This window comes from Momordica charantia, assembly GCF_013281855.1.
Source record: "Momordica charantia cultivar OHB3-1 chromosome 4 unlocalized genomic scaffold, Mcharantia_2.0 BLBB01000004.1, whole genome shotgun sequence".
NCBI lineage: Eukaryota > Viridiplantae > Streptophyta > Magnoliopsida > Cucurbitales > Cucurbitaceae > Momordica > Momordica charantia.
In genome coordinates this window covers 18,893,160-18,911,835 of record NW_028275162.1, presented here as the reverse complement: position 1 = coordinate 18,911,835, position 18,676 = coordinate 18,893,160, and the positions used below count along the sequence as shown (strand labels likewise).

The 18,676-nt window shown below is 29.2% G+C and overlaps 1 protein-coding gene across 1 annotated transcript; it reads left to right on the top strand.

Moving 5' to 3' along the window:
• The first annotated feature begins 16,689 nt into the window (after window positions 1-16,689).
• LOC111007778 (uncharacterized) lies at window positions 16,690-17,849 on the top strand. Its single transcript, XM_022280253.1, has 3 exons — window positions 16,690-16,866; window positions 16,914-17,094; window positions 17,179-17,849. The coding sequence occupies exons 1-3, from the start codon at window positions 16,690-16,692 to the stop codon at window positions 17,847-17,849; spliced, it is 1,029 nt and encodes a 342-aa protein (XP_022135945.1).
• The last annotated feature ends 827 nt before the right edge of the window (window positions 17,850-18,676 follow it).

The following is an 18,676-nucleotide window of genomic DNA, read 5'->3' as shown; positions in this document are numbered from 1 at the left end:
AAGATCGATATATAAAGGGGACAAAGTAGAGAGAGAAAGAAGAGAGAGAAAGAGAGAAAGTTTGGGTAATGATAGTGACACCAGGCGCGTGGTACAGAATGCGTAGTCTCCATCACGGACGCCCCCTCTTCTTTTACAATTTCTTTTTTTTTTTCCCTTTTTTTTCCAATCAGCTTTTTGGCTTTTCCTTTTTATTTATTTTCTGAACATTTAATTGCTTTCTATAACAGCTTCAAGTCCGCTAAACCGGACCCACCGGTCCAGTCACTCGACCATAAATAAAATAATACGGTTCTTCTTTATTTTACTTTTTTCTTTTCTTTTTCTTTTTCTCTTTTAGCCGCTACCCACCAATGCCCTACGTGTAATGTAATTATCTGGGCTGGATGTGGCATCATATTCTTCCTATTAAACTTTGGCTAAATCATACCAAATATTTCTCAATTTTGTCCATTTTCTTTTTAAATATCTTTATCTTTTACATTTTATACACGTTTTAAAAATACTATTTGAGCAAACCTCGTGTTAACTTTTTTAATGGAATGTTGACGTGACAAAATCTAAAATGATATGGCATATAACGCGAAAGTTTACTTGAATTATGTCGGAAAAAAAAAGTGGAAGAATCTATATTTTTTCAAAAGGAGATTAGAAGAAAATAGTGCACAAAAGCAAACTCTCTTGACAACTGAGGAAGAAGACTTTTACGACAAAATTAGTATTATAATTGTCATTTTAATTGTCACGTCGTTCTAGATTTTAATACATCAACTTTTCATTCAAAATATTAACAAATGTTTTTTTTAAAATATTTTGAAACGTTTATAAAAAGTAAAAGATGTTATTGAAACTTTTGAAAGGACCTAAGCCCTTTTATATACAGGTGACAAAATTAGGGGTATTTTTTGCACCCTTTACTTTTCTATAATTTTTAGTTTATATTATATTTGTGCTTTAACTTTGATTTGGTAACTTTTAAGCCTTAATTAGAGTTATAATTATTGAGATTTTTAAAATTGAAATTTTTGTAGAGATGGAAGGTATAACAGAGTCTAGTTAAATTTTTATTTGAGAATATTTTTTAAAATATTTAAATATTCTGGACTGGATCCTTTTAGTTTCAGACAGCTAAGAGGATATTCACCTCATAAATCTAAACAATCAGTATTATTATTATTATTATTATTATTATCTTTTGGCAAAGGAACAATCGATATTATTTATAAAAGGTTTTCCAATTTTGAGAACTATTTATTTTGGAAAAATTAATATATAAAAAATAATAATAAATTTAGATAGCAGAAATATTGTTGATCAAAAGAAAAAGGCTACATGCCAAGAAGTAGGTTTCCTACCTACTTTCTTATATAGTTCATCTTCTTCTTATTATTATTATTACTAGGGTAAAGAAGAAATATATATATACTTTTTTTTAGTATATGTAAAATAAAAAATTTATTGTTTCTATCTAATTTACCTCCTAAATTTTTAAAATTGAAATATTATATATATAAAAAGTTAGAACGTAAACTTGGTCTTTTATCTAATATTTTTTTCCTTCTCAATATGAAACCCCATCTAAGTTTATCTATATTGTTGATATGTGTAATCCAATCTTATCCTTCTCAATATGAACTATCTAAATTTATCTATGTTGTTGTTATTGTTTAACTTTTTTCTTTTTCAATTGACTCAATCGATATCTTGGAAATTGAATGAGCTAGAAAGTAAACTGTTTGTTCAACAAAATCGATCAAGAATGCCGACTAAAAGAGCTTGAGTGTTTTTGACTAAGAAAGACATGCACAAAAGAGGTAAACACTTTGATGTTGAAGTCAGTTAAGTTATACCTTAGTAAAGAAACCGAACTAGAATGTGATACTAGATGTAGAAGTGAGTCCTAACCCTTTATTTATAGGTTAGGATCCGACAAACTATCAGACAGGCGATTGTTGATGTCATCCCGAAGATCGAGCTATCAGGTACCTATGGTTGAACCTATATCATATACCTTCAATGCAAGTGAGTGTCTCTATGGCATTTACGGCTAAGTATGGAAGGTTGATTCCCTGAAGGTGGTCTCAAGCAAGATCTCATCTTCCGACCCTTTTCCATTCTCTATGTGACAAGGCTATTTGTCCCCAACATAAATATTTGGGGGCATTAATTTAATATTTTGGTCAAGACATCGATTGAAATATATTAGGACATATAAGTTCAAGATAAAATTTAGACTAATCTAACGGATTAAATTCAAATGATAAGTCCTTTTAATCAAAATATATATAGAAGCAAATCAAATCAAAACTCATCCAATAGAGAATAGCTCAGGTAATTGACACATATCTTCGATCAAACAGAAAAAAATCAAGTCAAATTCCTTTAGACAAGTCATAAAAGATACATAACCGTGAGATTTTTCTAACCTATATATTTAGAAATTTAGAAATCTTCAATTTTGTTACACATCATGCTTTTCTAAGAACAAAATGGTCACAAACGAGTTCATAACTTTCAAAAACATTATTTTGCGTTCAAACTTGTTTTATTTGGAAACTACTTTTTAAAATCTCACAAGAGTCATAGTCAAATTTCTGACAAGGTAGAATTACTTGATGGGAAAATAAAACTAAGTTGGGGGGCAAATTTGTAAGAAAAAAATATTGAATTTGGTGGGAATTTGAGAGTATAATAGAATAAGAAAGCAAGAAAAAAAAAGGGCAAGGTTGTGAACGGTGACTTTGAAAGGTGGAGAAAAAAATGAGAGAGAAAATGTTAAGATAGTGAATCTTGTAAATGACTCTGTTTGGTTGAGATGTTGACTAATGCACATGACATGAAACCACCTTTTAAGAAAATTAAATGAGAAAGAAAAGCATAGTTTAGGCAAAAAAAAATAATAATAATAATAAAAATAATTGTTTGAGAATACTTTCAAACTTAAATTACATATTCTCTCTTAGGAGAGATGTGAAACTAAGAAATGTTAGTAAATAAATATTTTTTTAAAAAATAATAAAATAAACCGTTATTAAATGGCTCCATTTTTTTTTTTTTTACAATTTTAAGGACATTCATTTAAAATTTACAAAAAAAAAAATTATTGAGTGATTATCAAATACATATAATTACAAAAATTAGAAACATCATCAAATGATGTATAAGTAAATTTAAATCTTTTTTAAGATGGACGATTTACATAAAGTTGTCTCTTCCATGGGAACCGAACAAAAATACTTTATTCTTGTCAATATTTGTTAAGGTACACTATTTTTTTAATAATTTTTTCAAAGGTTCATTAAATATTTAAATAATTAATTAAAAAAAGGTTGAAATAGCAAGAGATATTTGTGAAGTAGCGTGATGCAGAAGTTTACACATTTATGGTCCAACCACCATGCATTCTACAATTTAAAAAAAAAGAAGAAGAAGAAAAAAAAACCATGTAGTCTGGAATACAGACTACATGTTTTTTTTTTTCTTCTTCTAGAATGCATGGTGGTTGGACCATGTCCTAATTCAATTCCAGATTTCATTTTCTTTTTAGTTAGCCATGTCCATCTGAACTTAGCCCAAATAATTAAGACGTGTATCGTCGATCAAAAAGTCGTGTGTTCCAATCTTTATTCCTCTATATATTGTTGTACTCAACCGGCAAAAACAACCTATAGGTGAGGACTTTATTTTTTATAGGATTTTTTTTTTAACTTTTATAGAGAGAAAAGAACGTAATTTAGTAAATATATACATATCAATTTCATTAAAAGGATGATTGCATTATTTTATGTATTTATTTTCCAAGTATTTATTTTTTTATATTTTTTCTTGACTTAAATATAAATAAAGGACACTCAAATTTATGCAAACTCATTTATACACTTGAATTATAGAGCTTGTTTGGGGATGAAAATAGCTACGCCACGTGGAGGACGAAGATGCGTACACCTGGACATACCTGGATTTCGATGTCCACCTAGAATCTGGCCAAGGTGGAGAACTTAACCAGATGTTGACTGCATCCACCACTCTAGTGTCCGACCCGTTACCAGGTTCGACCCAATATTTGGATCATATCCAACATGACGTCGGACATGGATAACTACCTATCGGAAGGCCTATCGGATCTCCAACCTATAAATGGGGCACTTCACTCTTCAGTCACGTATGATTTTCTAGCTCGATCTCCATACTAAGGTCGGACTCAAAATTGACTTGAGCGTCGGAGTGTTTGTTCCCTACCGAACAAAGCTATGACTCGCACAGTTCTCAAAGGTTTAGTACTCCCAACAATCGGGTAGACCTTCAAAGCTCTTCAAGATCTTCCGCTGCCACAATATCTTCCTGTTCAAGACCTTCCTCTCCAAGAAGATCTTCCCTCCGAGGATGACCTTCTCCTAGGAGAATGACTAAACGTGTCGTACCCGCACAATGATGGCTAGCCATCAAAGAGTCGTGTCTCAATGGAGATCTCCAAGATGTTCTTAATGGCCGAGCTAGGCAAACAACGTCTCAACTATGAGGCCAACCTCGAAAGATATTAGATACACGCTCAATCAAAAGGCAAGACTATCCTAGCTACCAAGGGTGTTGAGCAGAAAGAGATTCCATCTCAGCTCGGCCCAAGTTAGAGGAAGAGCTTCGATTAGACAACTCATCTCTCTATAGAGGAAAAACTTCCATCAGATAGCTCATCTCCCCATATAGAGGAAAAGCTTCCATCTCAACTTATCCTCGCCGAGAGAAAGAGCTTCCATTTGAACTCATCCCCATATAGAGGAAAAACTTCCATATCAGCTCAGCCCCAATTATAGAAAGAGCTTCGATCAGACAGTTCATCATTCTATAGAGGAAAAGCTTCCATTAGATAGCTCATCCTCCATCTCAGCTCATCCCCGCCTAGAGGAAGAGCTTCCATCAAACAGCTCATCCTTCTATAGAGAAAGAGCCTCCATCTTAGCTCATTCCCGCCTAGAGAAAGGGCTTCCATCAAACAGCTCATCCCTCTATAGAAAAAGAGCTTCTATTTCAGTTCATCCCCGCCTAGAGGAAAGCTTCCATCAGACAGCTCATCCCTTTATAGAAGAAGAGCTCCATCAGATAGCTGATCCCCACAGACGACGTCAAATATTTATGCTAAAAATTGATTTAGGTCATTTCCCGTTAGGGTGAACCAGCTCTCCATATGGCCAACCTTGATTAGGTCAGACCTTGATCATTTCTTAACATAAACAGAGCTTATAAGTTGTTATAATAAAGGTTAAATTATAAATTTACTTCTTCAACTTTTAGAAGGGTGTCAAATAGATTTTTTAACTTTGAAAGTGTCAAAATAACGTCTATAAATTTTCAATTTTGTGTTATATATGTCTCTGCTATTAACTCTCTTAAACTCTATTAGTTTAATGTTTATGTGGCGCATTGCCTGTATTTTTTTTAAAGATTACGTATCTATAACATATCTAGTGAAACTTATCCCTTGAAATAAGTTTAGTTGGATCTAAAACTATGGGCGAGTTATCGAGTAAACTTTAAGAAATTTGGGCCGGCAAATGGGTGAAGGAAATTGGTGGTGGATTTTTTTGGAAAAAAATTCGAGATAGTGAGGAGGAAAAGTAAGGTAACTACAAATCAAAACAAATAGTGGGAGACATAGAACGGATGGAGAAAGAAGAAAATCATGCACATATTGCTAGAGTATATCAATAGGAATTTATTAGACACAACATTCAAAGGTTATAAACCCGTTAGTTACAATTTTAGGAGTTGAAAGACTTTATTGTAATACAACAGTAAAAATTTAGGGATTAAATTTATCATTTAATTATTTCTTTTGTATGTATCTATCTCATCAAGTTACATTTAACTTATCATAGCCCATAATTTTAAATAGTACAGTCAATGTGCCTCATTAACACTAAACTAATGGAATTTGACGAAGATAATAACACAAATTTATTTGACGTAATTGAAAGTTCAATAATTTATTTGAAACTTTTTAAAATTTAAAGACTTGTTTGACAAAACTCTAGAAGCTAAATTTGTAATCCAATCCCTAAAAAATTTTAGAAAAAGGAAGAAGATGTTGGAATTGTTCTCTTAGTATTTTAATTCAAATCATAGTCCCATCTAACTTACAACATCCTAATAATTAAATTTTTATTTTATTTTATCACAATATCTAGGGTGTAGATTTGAACTTACAACATTTATTCTAGCAATTAGTTGTAACTTAAAAATATTTAAATCATTATTCTTAAACTAAGTATTATTAGTGCAATAAAACAACCTTAAATCTAACAGCTAGACATTGAGAGTTGTTGTAATTACGTCCTCAAATTTATAATAATTAAAATTATTATAAAGCGAACAACTAAGGCTCAATATATACTTTAAGGAACGGAAACCAATGAATGAGAATCAAAATATTCATTCCATCAAAATTGTAGGTATGAAATCAATTAGTGCAACTCGCCTCAATTTTGGGAATCACTCTCGTGGGACCGTTCCATTTGTACAAACTCATCAATCTCATCCTTCTTTATCACGTAGATCTCACATCTTTATAAAAATTATTTTATAACTTTTACCATTTCTCTCTCATAGGTTAACAAGGCTAAACTTTTTAATTAATTTTTATACTTTATTACTTATTTTTTATTTATACTGCTCATATTTTTTTTAAAATAAAAATTTATATGACTTTATTAGTTGATGTGATTTTATTATAAAATATTACAAATTTTTATTTAATTATTTAATTTTATATTACTAATTAATATCAATAAATTTTTTAAATAGAACTCATTATATTAAATATTAGAACAAGAAATTTAATAATGTTTTATGTTAATGATGGTTATTTTGATAAAAAAAAAATCATTTAGTTGATGTAATTTTATTTTAATTATTTATTATTTGTTATTATTAAATAAATTGTTATAATAAAATATATTATTTTTTAACAATAATATATTTGTAATTACCTATAGATAAGAAAAGTGTATAATAGACCATTTTACCATACAACATCAAATATTTTATGATTTCGATTTTAGACAATTTCTAGTAAAAACATCGGAATAACATTTTCGTTTCGATTTCTTCCCTTTTCGATTTCTTGGAAGTAAACTGGGCCTAATTTGAACTATTATAATATAATTGCCTAATTTGTAATCATTTCATTATCTTTCAAGGGAGAAATGTTCAAACTGAAAATTCAAAGTATGATAATTACAACCTATTTCTAAAATTCTTATGTATATTGTACATGTTTTTATGTAGGCTGTTTTTAAAATGTTTTTAACAAATATTACATTGACATTGTCAATGGAGGAAGACTTGGAATTTACTTTCCAAAGAGGAGGCATTATAATATATTTTATTTTTGAGAAAATAAATTTATTTAATAATATAATTTTGTAATTTTTCAGAGAACTGAAATTTCCTAAAATTACAAAGAAATTAAAAAAGAAAAAAAAAGTCTTGAAAAAAGTTGTAACTAATTTTTGAAAATTGACTAAGATTTCAAAGACTACTTTAACAAGCAAAGTAAACAATTTTATTTTTCTAAGGGGAAAATGCACAAGATTCATTCTTTTCTTGTGATACAAGCACTGGTACATTCCACGTGTATCTACCAATGAATTTCTGACACGTCAATACAAACAAAAATCCTAACTTTTTTTTAATATATAGATTAACTTTATTTTTTTATTTTTTTTTTCCACAGTGAATTAATTTAAAATTTTGGTGCAAATTTGAGTGTTCAATATCATCACCCGAATCTGAGTATGTTGAATTGGTTAAGACATCTATTTCTGATCAAGAGTTTGTGATTCGAAATTTCCACCTTCATATTTGTGTATTATCTACCACTAAAAAAGATTAGAAGTTGAAATATCCGCTCTTACATATTTTTTAACTCCAATTTTTTTTTTTGTCGTAAAAATATATTATGAGCTGTTTGGGTGTGTAATTTAAAGATTGTTTTTAAAAGCTGTCAACTTTTTTTTTCCCCTTTAATTCTAAAATATAAGTACAATTTAGAAGGATATTTTTGTGTTATTGTGTTTTTTTTTTTTTACACTTATTTCTTATGCCCCAGTAAACAGAGTAATACTTAAAAGAAATAATTAACGAAATACTGTTTGTATTTTTTTTACTCATTTTTTTAAGATGGTTAAATTATAACTTTGCTCTATCAACTTTTAAGATGTGTTTATATTTTCTTTAGTTTACAAAATTTACAAATAACTCCATGAATTTTTAAGGTTAAATCCATCTTAAATAATAGGCCTTTGAATTTTAAATTTTATATTAATTGGTTGTCGCCATTAATTATGTTTATTTCGCATTTTACATTTCAAAATATACATGACGAGTTGCTTTTAGATGTGCCACCGGCATAAATATTAAACTTATGGGATTAATGAAAGAGAAATATTAGAGACACCATTTAAAATTCAAAGGCCTATTAGAATCTTTTTTAAGTATAAGTGGTTAAATAAAATAATTTAAAAGGTTAAAAAAATCTATTACATATTTTTGAAAAGGAAAATACTTACCTCCTCCCTCACTACTAAATATTTGACAATTCATTATTATTTAAAAAGAAGTTTATATTTTTGCATTTCTCATTCTTAGTTATAAAATATTTAATGGTGAGGAGCTCTCATCGTTGAGGAGACAAGTATTTTTCTTTTCAAAGTTGATAGGCCAAACTTATAATATAACTTTTTGAAACTATTTTACCAAATAAATTTTCTTACATAAACACTAGATCTAACTAAAGTTTTAATTGTTGAAAATAAATTTTCTTACTTAAACACTAGATCTAACTAAATTTTTAATTGTTGATGTCGATGGAAATGTCAAAATCTCAAATTTATAGAAATATTGATAGAAATGTCAATAAAATGTCGATGTTGGATATTTTTGTAAAAGTCAAAAAAATTAAAAAGAAATCATAAAAAATATTTAAATTAACAAATAAATATTTTGCTATTTCTAAATAAGTTAAAAATAATTAATATTAATATGATGTATATATTAGTGACATTTTGTTGATATTTTTCATATTTTATTGATTTTTTTAAATATTATGAAAATTTCGATTTATCCTCCATGTGCATGTCGAATTCATTGATACATAAAAAACATGGCAAATATTTAATACCATTGATCTAACTTCCAAATAGGTACTCGGATACTAAAAAGAAAAAATGAATGACTTGTCAAAAATATTTAAACAGATATATTAAGAAATGTATATAATTAAAGAACTTCCAAAAGAGGTGGTTAAAAAGAAATAAATAAAGGGACCAATAAAGCATGGTTGACGTGGCAGCATGTAATTGGCTAATTGTTTATTCAAAAGTTGTTTAATATGGGTGACAACTGGGCTTTTGCTTAGTCACCCTAACCAATTATGTGCGACCACGTCATCACTTCTAGATTTATCATAAATAACTTGTCCTATTATTTAAAATTATTCAAATTTGAATTTTGAAAAGTGTTTAATTTCTTTTTAGGTACCATATTCAATTATGCAGGTTGTACTTGTACCCAAACAGTTTCGGTTTGTACATTTTTAAATACTGAAATTAACATAAAATTGAATGGCACAAAAAATTTAAAGTTTCTCGGGTTTTTAAATTATTTATTAAAATACTTGATATATGATAATCTTTCAACGAGTAAAATGATTAAAATAAAAGAACACTTGGGAATTATGAATTGGGCATATTATTATGTTTTAAAAATATTATAGATTTCAACATTTGTCTAATTGTGCTAGATCTCTAAATTTTGTGTGAGAACTTGATTTAGGTCCTGCAACAATTTCTTTTTATCAAATTTAATAAAACATGCAGCGGAAATAGCTGAATTTCTTTTTGAAACTATATGCATAAAGTTTATTTCAAAAGTTTAGAATTAAATGAGGACTTTTATTTAATATAATAATAATTTTGACCAGAAAAAAAAATGATAATGGGCATCAATAAAAATTTAGAAACTAAAATTGAATAGGTAGGAAAATTTGAATTAAAAAAAAATCATATTTTGTTATGAATCAAAAAGGTGGTTTGAAAAAAAAAATCTTTACAAACAGTTTTATTTACTATTATTTTTTAATGTTTTGATCAGTTGGGAATTTATTATGCATGTTGCATTTAGCATTTGGAAATTTATGTTTTTGAATTGAACAATAATTTTTTGTTTTTTTTGAAAATGGGTTGTTTATGAGAAAACAATAAAAATAAATAAATAACATTTTAAAGATTCATTCAAAATCCTTTTTATTGAAAGCTCGGTTACCTTTGTAATAGTGTGTTAACATCTATAAAGGTTGCCAAATCGATCATATATCTTCAACCAAGATGTTATGAGTTCGATCTCTTATCCCATATATTGTACTAAAAAAAATATCTACAAATGTTTTTTTATGGTCAAACAATTTAATTTATTTTTTAAAATTAATTTAAGGTTCTTTTTAGTTCATAGTTTAATTTTAACGTTAAAGAATCACTTGAAAACAATTTTGTTATTTGTTTTCTATTTTCTAAATTAGGACTATAAACACTCTTTTTCAGTGTATTATTTTGGTCTACTTTTGTAAACATTTTCAAATTTTAAATTAAATTTAAAAATATTAAAAAGATATAAGCATAATTATTTTATTTTTTATTTTGTGTTTTAAAAAATTAAGCTTAGTATTGTTTGTAAAAACACTTCCCGAATCTAAGTCAAATTTTTAAAACGAAAAATAAGTTTTTAAAGGCTACTTTTTTCAATTTTAAAAAAGTTGGGGTTAGAATTTGAACATGTTTTTAAAAACTAGACGACAAGAAAGAGGTAAGTAAGTGTAAATAGTGTTTTTAAAATTAATTTCAAAAAATAAAGTGATTATAGGACCATGATTTAAAATTTTTCCTTTTGTTGTTGTTGTAATTTAGCTAATAATCAAATATATTAAAGTTGTAAAATATACCAAAAATATTATGAATGAGCCGATAAGTTTAAAAAATATAACATTAAAAATGAGATGGTTATTAAATCGAGCATAAATTACAAGTTTGGGTTGGTTTATTTAATTTAGTTTTTATATTTTAAAAAACTTTTGTATCATTAAGTTTTCAAACTTATGTCTATTTTGTCCCCCTCTCTCCCCCTCTCTATATATTTATTTAAAGATTTTAAAATAGATTCCCTCTCAATAAATCTTTATCGTTAACTTCGTTAATTTAATATTTATCCACTAAATGTTTGAATTAGTTTAAAATTAGATTGTAAATTAACAATTGAGACTTATTAGATACAAAACTGAAAATTTAGGTCTCATTTAGTATCCATTTCGTAGTTGGTTTCTATCTTGAAAAATGAAACTTATAAATATTACTGTCATCCATGTTTTCCTTTGTTTTTTTACATAGCGTTTACGTAAATTTTCAAAAAAAAAAAAAAGAAAAATCTATACCAAATTTGGATAGAAAAAGAAAAAGCAAGCTTTTACTTTTTGAAATTTGTCTAAGAACCAATTCTAAATGTTTCTAAGAGAGATAAAAAAATTTACCAATAAAATTGTACAAAAATAATCATAATTTTTAGAATAAAAAATGAAATAATTATGTAGAGGAAAAAATAGTTTTTAAATTTCACACATGAACCTAATTTAATAGTAATTGATATATATTTTTCTGAAGCATAGAGATTCGATTCTCCACTGCAGTATTTTAAAAGGAAAAAGAGAAAATAAAGTTTTTTTTTTTTTTCTTTTTAGAAAAAGCAAAAGTAACAGTTTGAAAGTGAGTATGTAGAATGAGGTGTACGACGTAGCCGATGCGGGGTGGGGCCCACAAAAGTACAAGCTTATTTCACGCAAAATTAAATAAGGAATCCCGCGGCCACCCCATACCCCTACCTCTTTTTCCAACTAATATACCTATATATTTATTATCTTTCACTTTACATGGGCTAAATTCCCCATTGATTTCGTATGGTTCTCGTTTCTTATTTTTTAATAAATATTTGGTAAATATTTCTATTTTGTATTTCTCTTTTTTTAAAAAACGATTATAAAATTGTGTAGAAATTTTGGAAACAACAAAATAAAATTTTTTTGTTTTTCTTTTTATGTTTTCAGTTTTTTTTTTCTTTTCTCAAACACAGCTTGGATAAAAGAATTATTTTGTTATCTTTAAACATATAGAATACATAATAAATATAAAAAATAATATAAACATTTTGAATATTTAATTTTAAAAAATAATTTTTATATAAAGCTTTTTACTTTTTGTAATTTAAAATGTTATATAACAAAAAAGAGAGAAATAGTTGTCAAAAACAAACATGTTTTTGTTTCTTTTTTTCAATAAAAAATAAAAAATGAGTGAAAACTTACCATATATTTTAGTAGGTAGGATTTCACTTAAAACTTATGTATATAATATTTTAATTATATAATCTTAAGAGAGTAAATTAGAGTAAGAAAAACTATCAAGTATCAACTTATATATATACTTCTTTTTAATTACGGCAAACTAAATTTCATCTAATTTCTCCCCCCTTTCATTTTAGGCTGTGGAGGTAAAAAGGGAACTATAATTAAATAGAAAATAATTAATGTTGAAATACTATTTTAATTTTTATCTTTTCAAGTTTAGTTGATTTTATTACTCATACTTTTAATTTTTTTGTTTACTTTCATTTAATTTAGTGTAGTGTGTATTTTCAAAACGTCTATTCTATTCTGTTTATTTTACTTTATCTCATTTATTTCAATAAGCATTTTAGTAGAATGCTATACCTATAAATTTGTTAAAATATAGTAATAGAAGTGAAATAAAAATAAAAATAGTAGAGTAAGAAAAATTGAAAAATAGGAAGACGAAAAAGAATTATTTATATAAAGGAACAATTGGAGAAATAGGAAAAAGAAGTTTTGGCGCGGCATCCGGTAAGGGTAAATGAGAGAATCTATCCAGGGAGAGCAGATACGTGAGGGGTGCCGGTGGGGACCACGTGAATTATTAATGATGGCAGTGGTGTGGGCCCCACAATTATTAAATGAAAGCCTGCCACATGATGCACGAGATCTCATTCATGCGGGTCCCACCCTTCCCCTGCCCCTGCCCACCGTCTCCTTCCTAATCAATCTATTTTAGATTTTCAATTTTTAGTGAAAAAAGTTATCCAAATTTATCCATTTTCAATCTCATTCGGTTTGAGTTTAGACTTTCCAAAACAAGTTGCTTTTATTTTGAAGTTGGTTTAGTACAAAATGGATTAAATTTTAGAAAAAATATGATTTTGTTTAGATTTTTTCTGGTAAATACTTATTTAAATCTATGATACAATTTCATAACTTAGTTAAATTTAGAGGTACAAATTGATTTTTGCCCTCAAAATTTTAAAACATTTATTTTAATTGTTGATTTAATTTGGTCGTTATATACAACGTTTAGTTTAGTCTCTATATTTTAAATAAATTAATAATTATTAGTTTAGTCTCTATATTTTAAATAAATTAATAATTATTTTGATAATTAGTATGATTCCACCCTCAACTATCAATTTACCCAAATTGTTATTCTTTAAATTTTTAAAGATATTTTAAAAGTTTGAACTACTAAACTAATGAATAGTTTTAAATTTTAAATATATTAAAAATAAGTTTATTGTAAAGTTTTGACTTAAAACTAAATTAAGTTTGAAAGTTTTGAGAAAAAATGAAATTTAAATCTATTTGAAAAAGGTGATTCAATTCCGGTTCCTCATTGGTGCGAGCGAGGACTTTGATTTTTAGAGTATTTTATTTTATGTAAAGTTTGAAAATTAAATTAAAAGGTTTAAAACATGAAGACTACCAGCTCAAAAATAAAAAATAAATAAATAAAAACTTGAAGACTAAAATTGCATAAAGAATGAAAGTTGTAAAATTAAAATAAGATTTAATCCTTCAGAATATAAATTAAATCAGTTATTTAACTTTTAACAATCATGTATCCTTAAAATCGTCTCTTGTAAATTAGATTTTACATGAATAATCTATTAAAACTCATCTTTTAGTTGAATTCTTAAATTAAGGGTATATGAGATAGATGTTAATAGTCAACGGATTTAAAATTTATATAAAATAATATTGATAAAATGTTTCATCGTTGCTTAATTATCTGATTATTTTATTTTTAGTTACGTTATTGAATAATTATTGGATAAAAAAATTTCAAACAAAATTTAAAATCATATATATTTTAAGAATTATATGATATATTTATTATTTTATATATAATTCTAAACTAAAAAAATACAAGCGCGTCAGATGCCTACGTTGGAAGGAAATTTAGGATTGAATCCTATTTTATACTTTTTAAGTTAAAAAAAAAATTCTTTGACAAAGGGAAGAATATGAGAATGGATACTGATATAAATAATGCCCAAAATTACAAAAATTGTGGGAAAAGTCTTTTACCAAATAACAAATGGCTACATTTTTTTCTAAAAAAAAAAGGTGCTACATTTTAGGCTGTATAAATAATTATAAGAAACTAAACTAGAACAATAACATGGATTGATTTCAATTTTTAAGAAAATTTAGATCATCTGTTTTTAAAAATTATTGGTAACCCAAATTTCAACTAAAAAGTTGCCTTTCAAACAAGCATTTTAGCTTAATATATAACTACTCAAACTTTACACTCTACTAATGTAGTCGACTAAGGCATAATAAATCTATCTGTCAAATGTGTCATTTAAATTAAGAAACATCTCTTGTGGGAAGGATTTATTTACTTTTTGGATATATTTACTATTAACCGAACAACCTAACTTTCTATTTATGGATCTCAATCACTATCAATATTTATTAATTTATTTTTTCATCTCTTGACTTAATTGTTGCTATTATTTGATAGAGACCATATAAATATACTAACTAAGCCTTTGCAAAAAAAAAAAAAGAAAAAGAAAAAGAAAAAAAGCAACCACTTACTAAGCTATTTGAATAATCTATATTTTTTATACTATCAAATCTAGATCTTGTATCTCACTTTATCACCCAAGAAAAATAAATAAATAAAGAGATCTTGTATCCCTAATTAAAGAAATAAAAGTTATATTTCATTATGCCTTGATAGTAGTGGAAATTGAATCAAAACTTTTGACCGATCCATTTAACTTCATAAAATAAAACTTAATAATTTAGATAAATTTCATTCTTTAATTAACGTGATAAGATCACACACTCAAGAACTAATTTTAAAATTTCAATTGGTAATACTTTTTAATAGTGAGATAATGGATTTTTTAAGGCAGGAAGACTACTTAATTTAGCCTACTAAAATCCAATAATTTGTGCTTTATCATACATTTATTAAAAAATATATGGTTGATGCGCAAACCTAGCTTGCATGACACGTCAATAGACGATTCGATACAAACTATGATGTGGGTTGAGCTAGTAACTCGGAAATAAAATCGTACACCAGTGTGGTGCTTGAAACACTAGTAAGTTTACTTAATTAGAGCTAGTATTTAATCGAGCTTAAGTGAAGGCTGAGAGATTTTTACCTTTAAGAAGGTGGGACTATACTCTTTTTTTTTTTTTTTAAATAATGGGAGCATAAGAAGTGCTGCCTTGTTGTGACGATATTTGTACCTATCATTCAGTGGACATTCCACCGATAATCAGAAGATCCTATGTTGGTAGAATTGTCATTCTATTGGTAGCTGATTTCTAGTCGGTTAGAATCTTCCCTACGTTGAAGCTCCATTAATCTCTCATTCTTGACACATTGACCCAATCTTTCATTCTCGATGTGTTTGTCTCAATGAGAGAGGGACACATGTTTGCACTTGATTTTACCCCTAACATTTGCCTCACTTCTAACTTGTGCTTTTAATTGCATTGGAGACGGGATATTGACCCATTTTACCCCCTAAAAGTTTTTTTTTCCTCAAATAACCTAACCCTTAAAAAATGTTTCTGATGACCCACAGCTGCTTTTTCTGACACGGCAGGTGGAGTAAATGTACACAACTACCCCTGAATATTAAATTCATTGCAATGTTTCTTGAGGAGCATTACTCGCCCGAAGTCGAACATTTCCCAGCCGTGATTTTTTCAAATAATGCAATAAAATTGTGTATTTATTGGCGGGGATTGATGTTTAGTATTGACATTCAATTTTTGAGCGAGGTTTGACGACTTTTTCGTTCGAAATTGTAATCCCATCAATCAACCAACTTTCAATTAATGCATACACCTAAACGTTTAATGTTCAGAAAAAATACTTACGAAACTTTTAAGGCTTCACCAGGTTTCAGATAACACAACAAAAGGAACATTGTACTCTGAAAAAGTGTACCACGTTGTTCTAACATCAAGGTCAATCCTTCATCCATCTAAGCACTTAGGGTTGTTTCCCATTGGATATATATATCACACGGAGAAGGTAAGAGCTGTTTCTTTTAGAAATGGTGTTTTTAGAAATGGTGGTAGCAATTCAAAAAATCCAATCATTCCCGCATCTGAAGCATTCGATTCATTTCCGTACCAGTTAGGTCAAGATGTCCCCATTCCTATTCCCATGCACTCCATGATACCGGGTGTTGGTCCCTCATGTTCTGTCCCATCAATAACACCGTTAAGTGACAATGTTGTCTCATGTAACTTAGGCAATGATGATAACGATGAGGGCGAAGATCACGATGGGGATAATTATGAGGGTGACGAATTTGAGGGTGATGATTCTGAGTTTAAGAATGATAGTAGGATTTGAGAATGATGTAGGGATTGACAACGAAAAGGATGTAGAGCCAGCGGATGTATATGCCCCATCTTTTGCACCCTTACATGAAGTTAACACGGTAAGTATGAATGCACCTTGTACAACTGCTCAAGCATCTTGCTCTAGAGATATAGGACAGTTGATGAACTTGGTTTCACCTCAGAAGAGATTGCAGTAGGTAGTACTTTCAAATCGAAAGCAGATTTGCAGTTCAATCTATCGGTCTTCACAATGAGGTTGAATTTTGAATACCACATGAAGAAATCTACGAAGAGTTTGTTAACTGTTGCATGCTGCGAGAGTGAATGTAAATGAGGCATGCGTGCGAGGAGGATTCCTGGTTCCGATACTTTCCTCATCTCTAAGTTTTTTAGTGTGCATACTTGCAAAGGTGAGGTAATAAAACATGATCACAGACAAGCACGAAGTCGCATGGTGGGTCAGATCATAAAGGCAAACCTTGAGGATCCAAGTCGTCGTTATAGGCCAAAAGATATTGTTAGTGACATGCGTAGAGATTACGGTGTTAACATCCGTTACGAAAAGGTGTGGCGTGCGAGAGAAGTAGCGTTGGACTTATTGATGGGTTCGTCTAAGAAGTCTTATACTCTACTGCATAAATATGGTGAGGCGTTAAAACATGTGAACCCAGGTACGGTATTTAATTTGAAGCTTGAAGATGATAAATATTTTCAATATGCTTTCATGACCCTTGGATGCTTTATCAGGGGGTTCAGAAGTTGCATTCACTCTGTACTTGTCATTGACGATGCTCATTTGAAAGGAAAATACAGAGGTGTGATACTTATTGCTTCTTCGGTCGATGGTAATAATCAAATTTACCCAGTAGCATTTGGAATCGTTGATAGGGAAACAGACAACTCTTGGACATGGTTCTTAGAGCAAATGAAAATGTCTATTGGAGAGGTAGATGGATTGGTTTTTGTGTCCGACCGGCACCAAACCATTAATAATGTTGTTGCTACTGTATTTCCTAATGTCGAACACGTCACTTGCATGCATCACGTCAAGATGAAATTGAATGATAAGTTCAAGGACTAGGGCATGCAGACTCTATATCTTAAAGCATCAAAGGCATTTAAGAAGTCGACATTCCGATATTACTGGAACCAACTTGCTGGATTCCCAGAAGTGCAAAGGTACCTCGAAGAAATTGGGTTCGACAAATGGTCATGGGCCTATCAACCTGGACTGAGATACAACCAGATGACAACTAACATTGCAGAGTCCATGAATGCAGTACTTGTGCATGAATGAGCTTTGCCAGTTACTGCACTGTTTGAACATTGTCGGGCTCTTCTACAACGATGATTATATGAACGACGGACATTCTAAGAGAAGTCTCGGAACAAGCCCGACGACACACTGTTCGACCGATCGACAATTATGAGTTCGAGGTACACGCAGGTGGTAGTAAAGTGCGTGTCAATTTGAACAGTAAGGCTTGTACATGCAAGCAGTTCGACTACTACGAGATTCCATGCTCCCATGCTGTTGCTGCAGCAATGTTTCGGAATTTGAACAGGTACATGTTGTGTTCACCGAAATATAGTTTAGAGACACTAATTACTGCATATACTGAACCTATCTATCCATTGGGTGACAAGGACGATTGGGTTCTGCCGAGTGACTTTGTTGAATTCCCCATCGAGCCCCCTAAGTACGTTCCTCGGGTTGGACGGCGGCAAACTATACGGATACCGTCTGTCGGAGAGCCGCACCAAGTTCATAAATGTAGTAGGTGTGGACTCCGAGGGCACAACCGCAAAATTTGCCGCCAATCGTTACGAACCACGGACACTTAATCACATGTATTTCATTTTTTTGTTGAATCTATTGTTTCGGTCCATTACAATGGGAAACAGTTC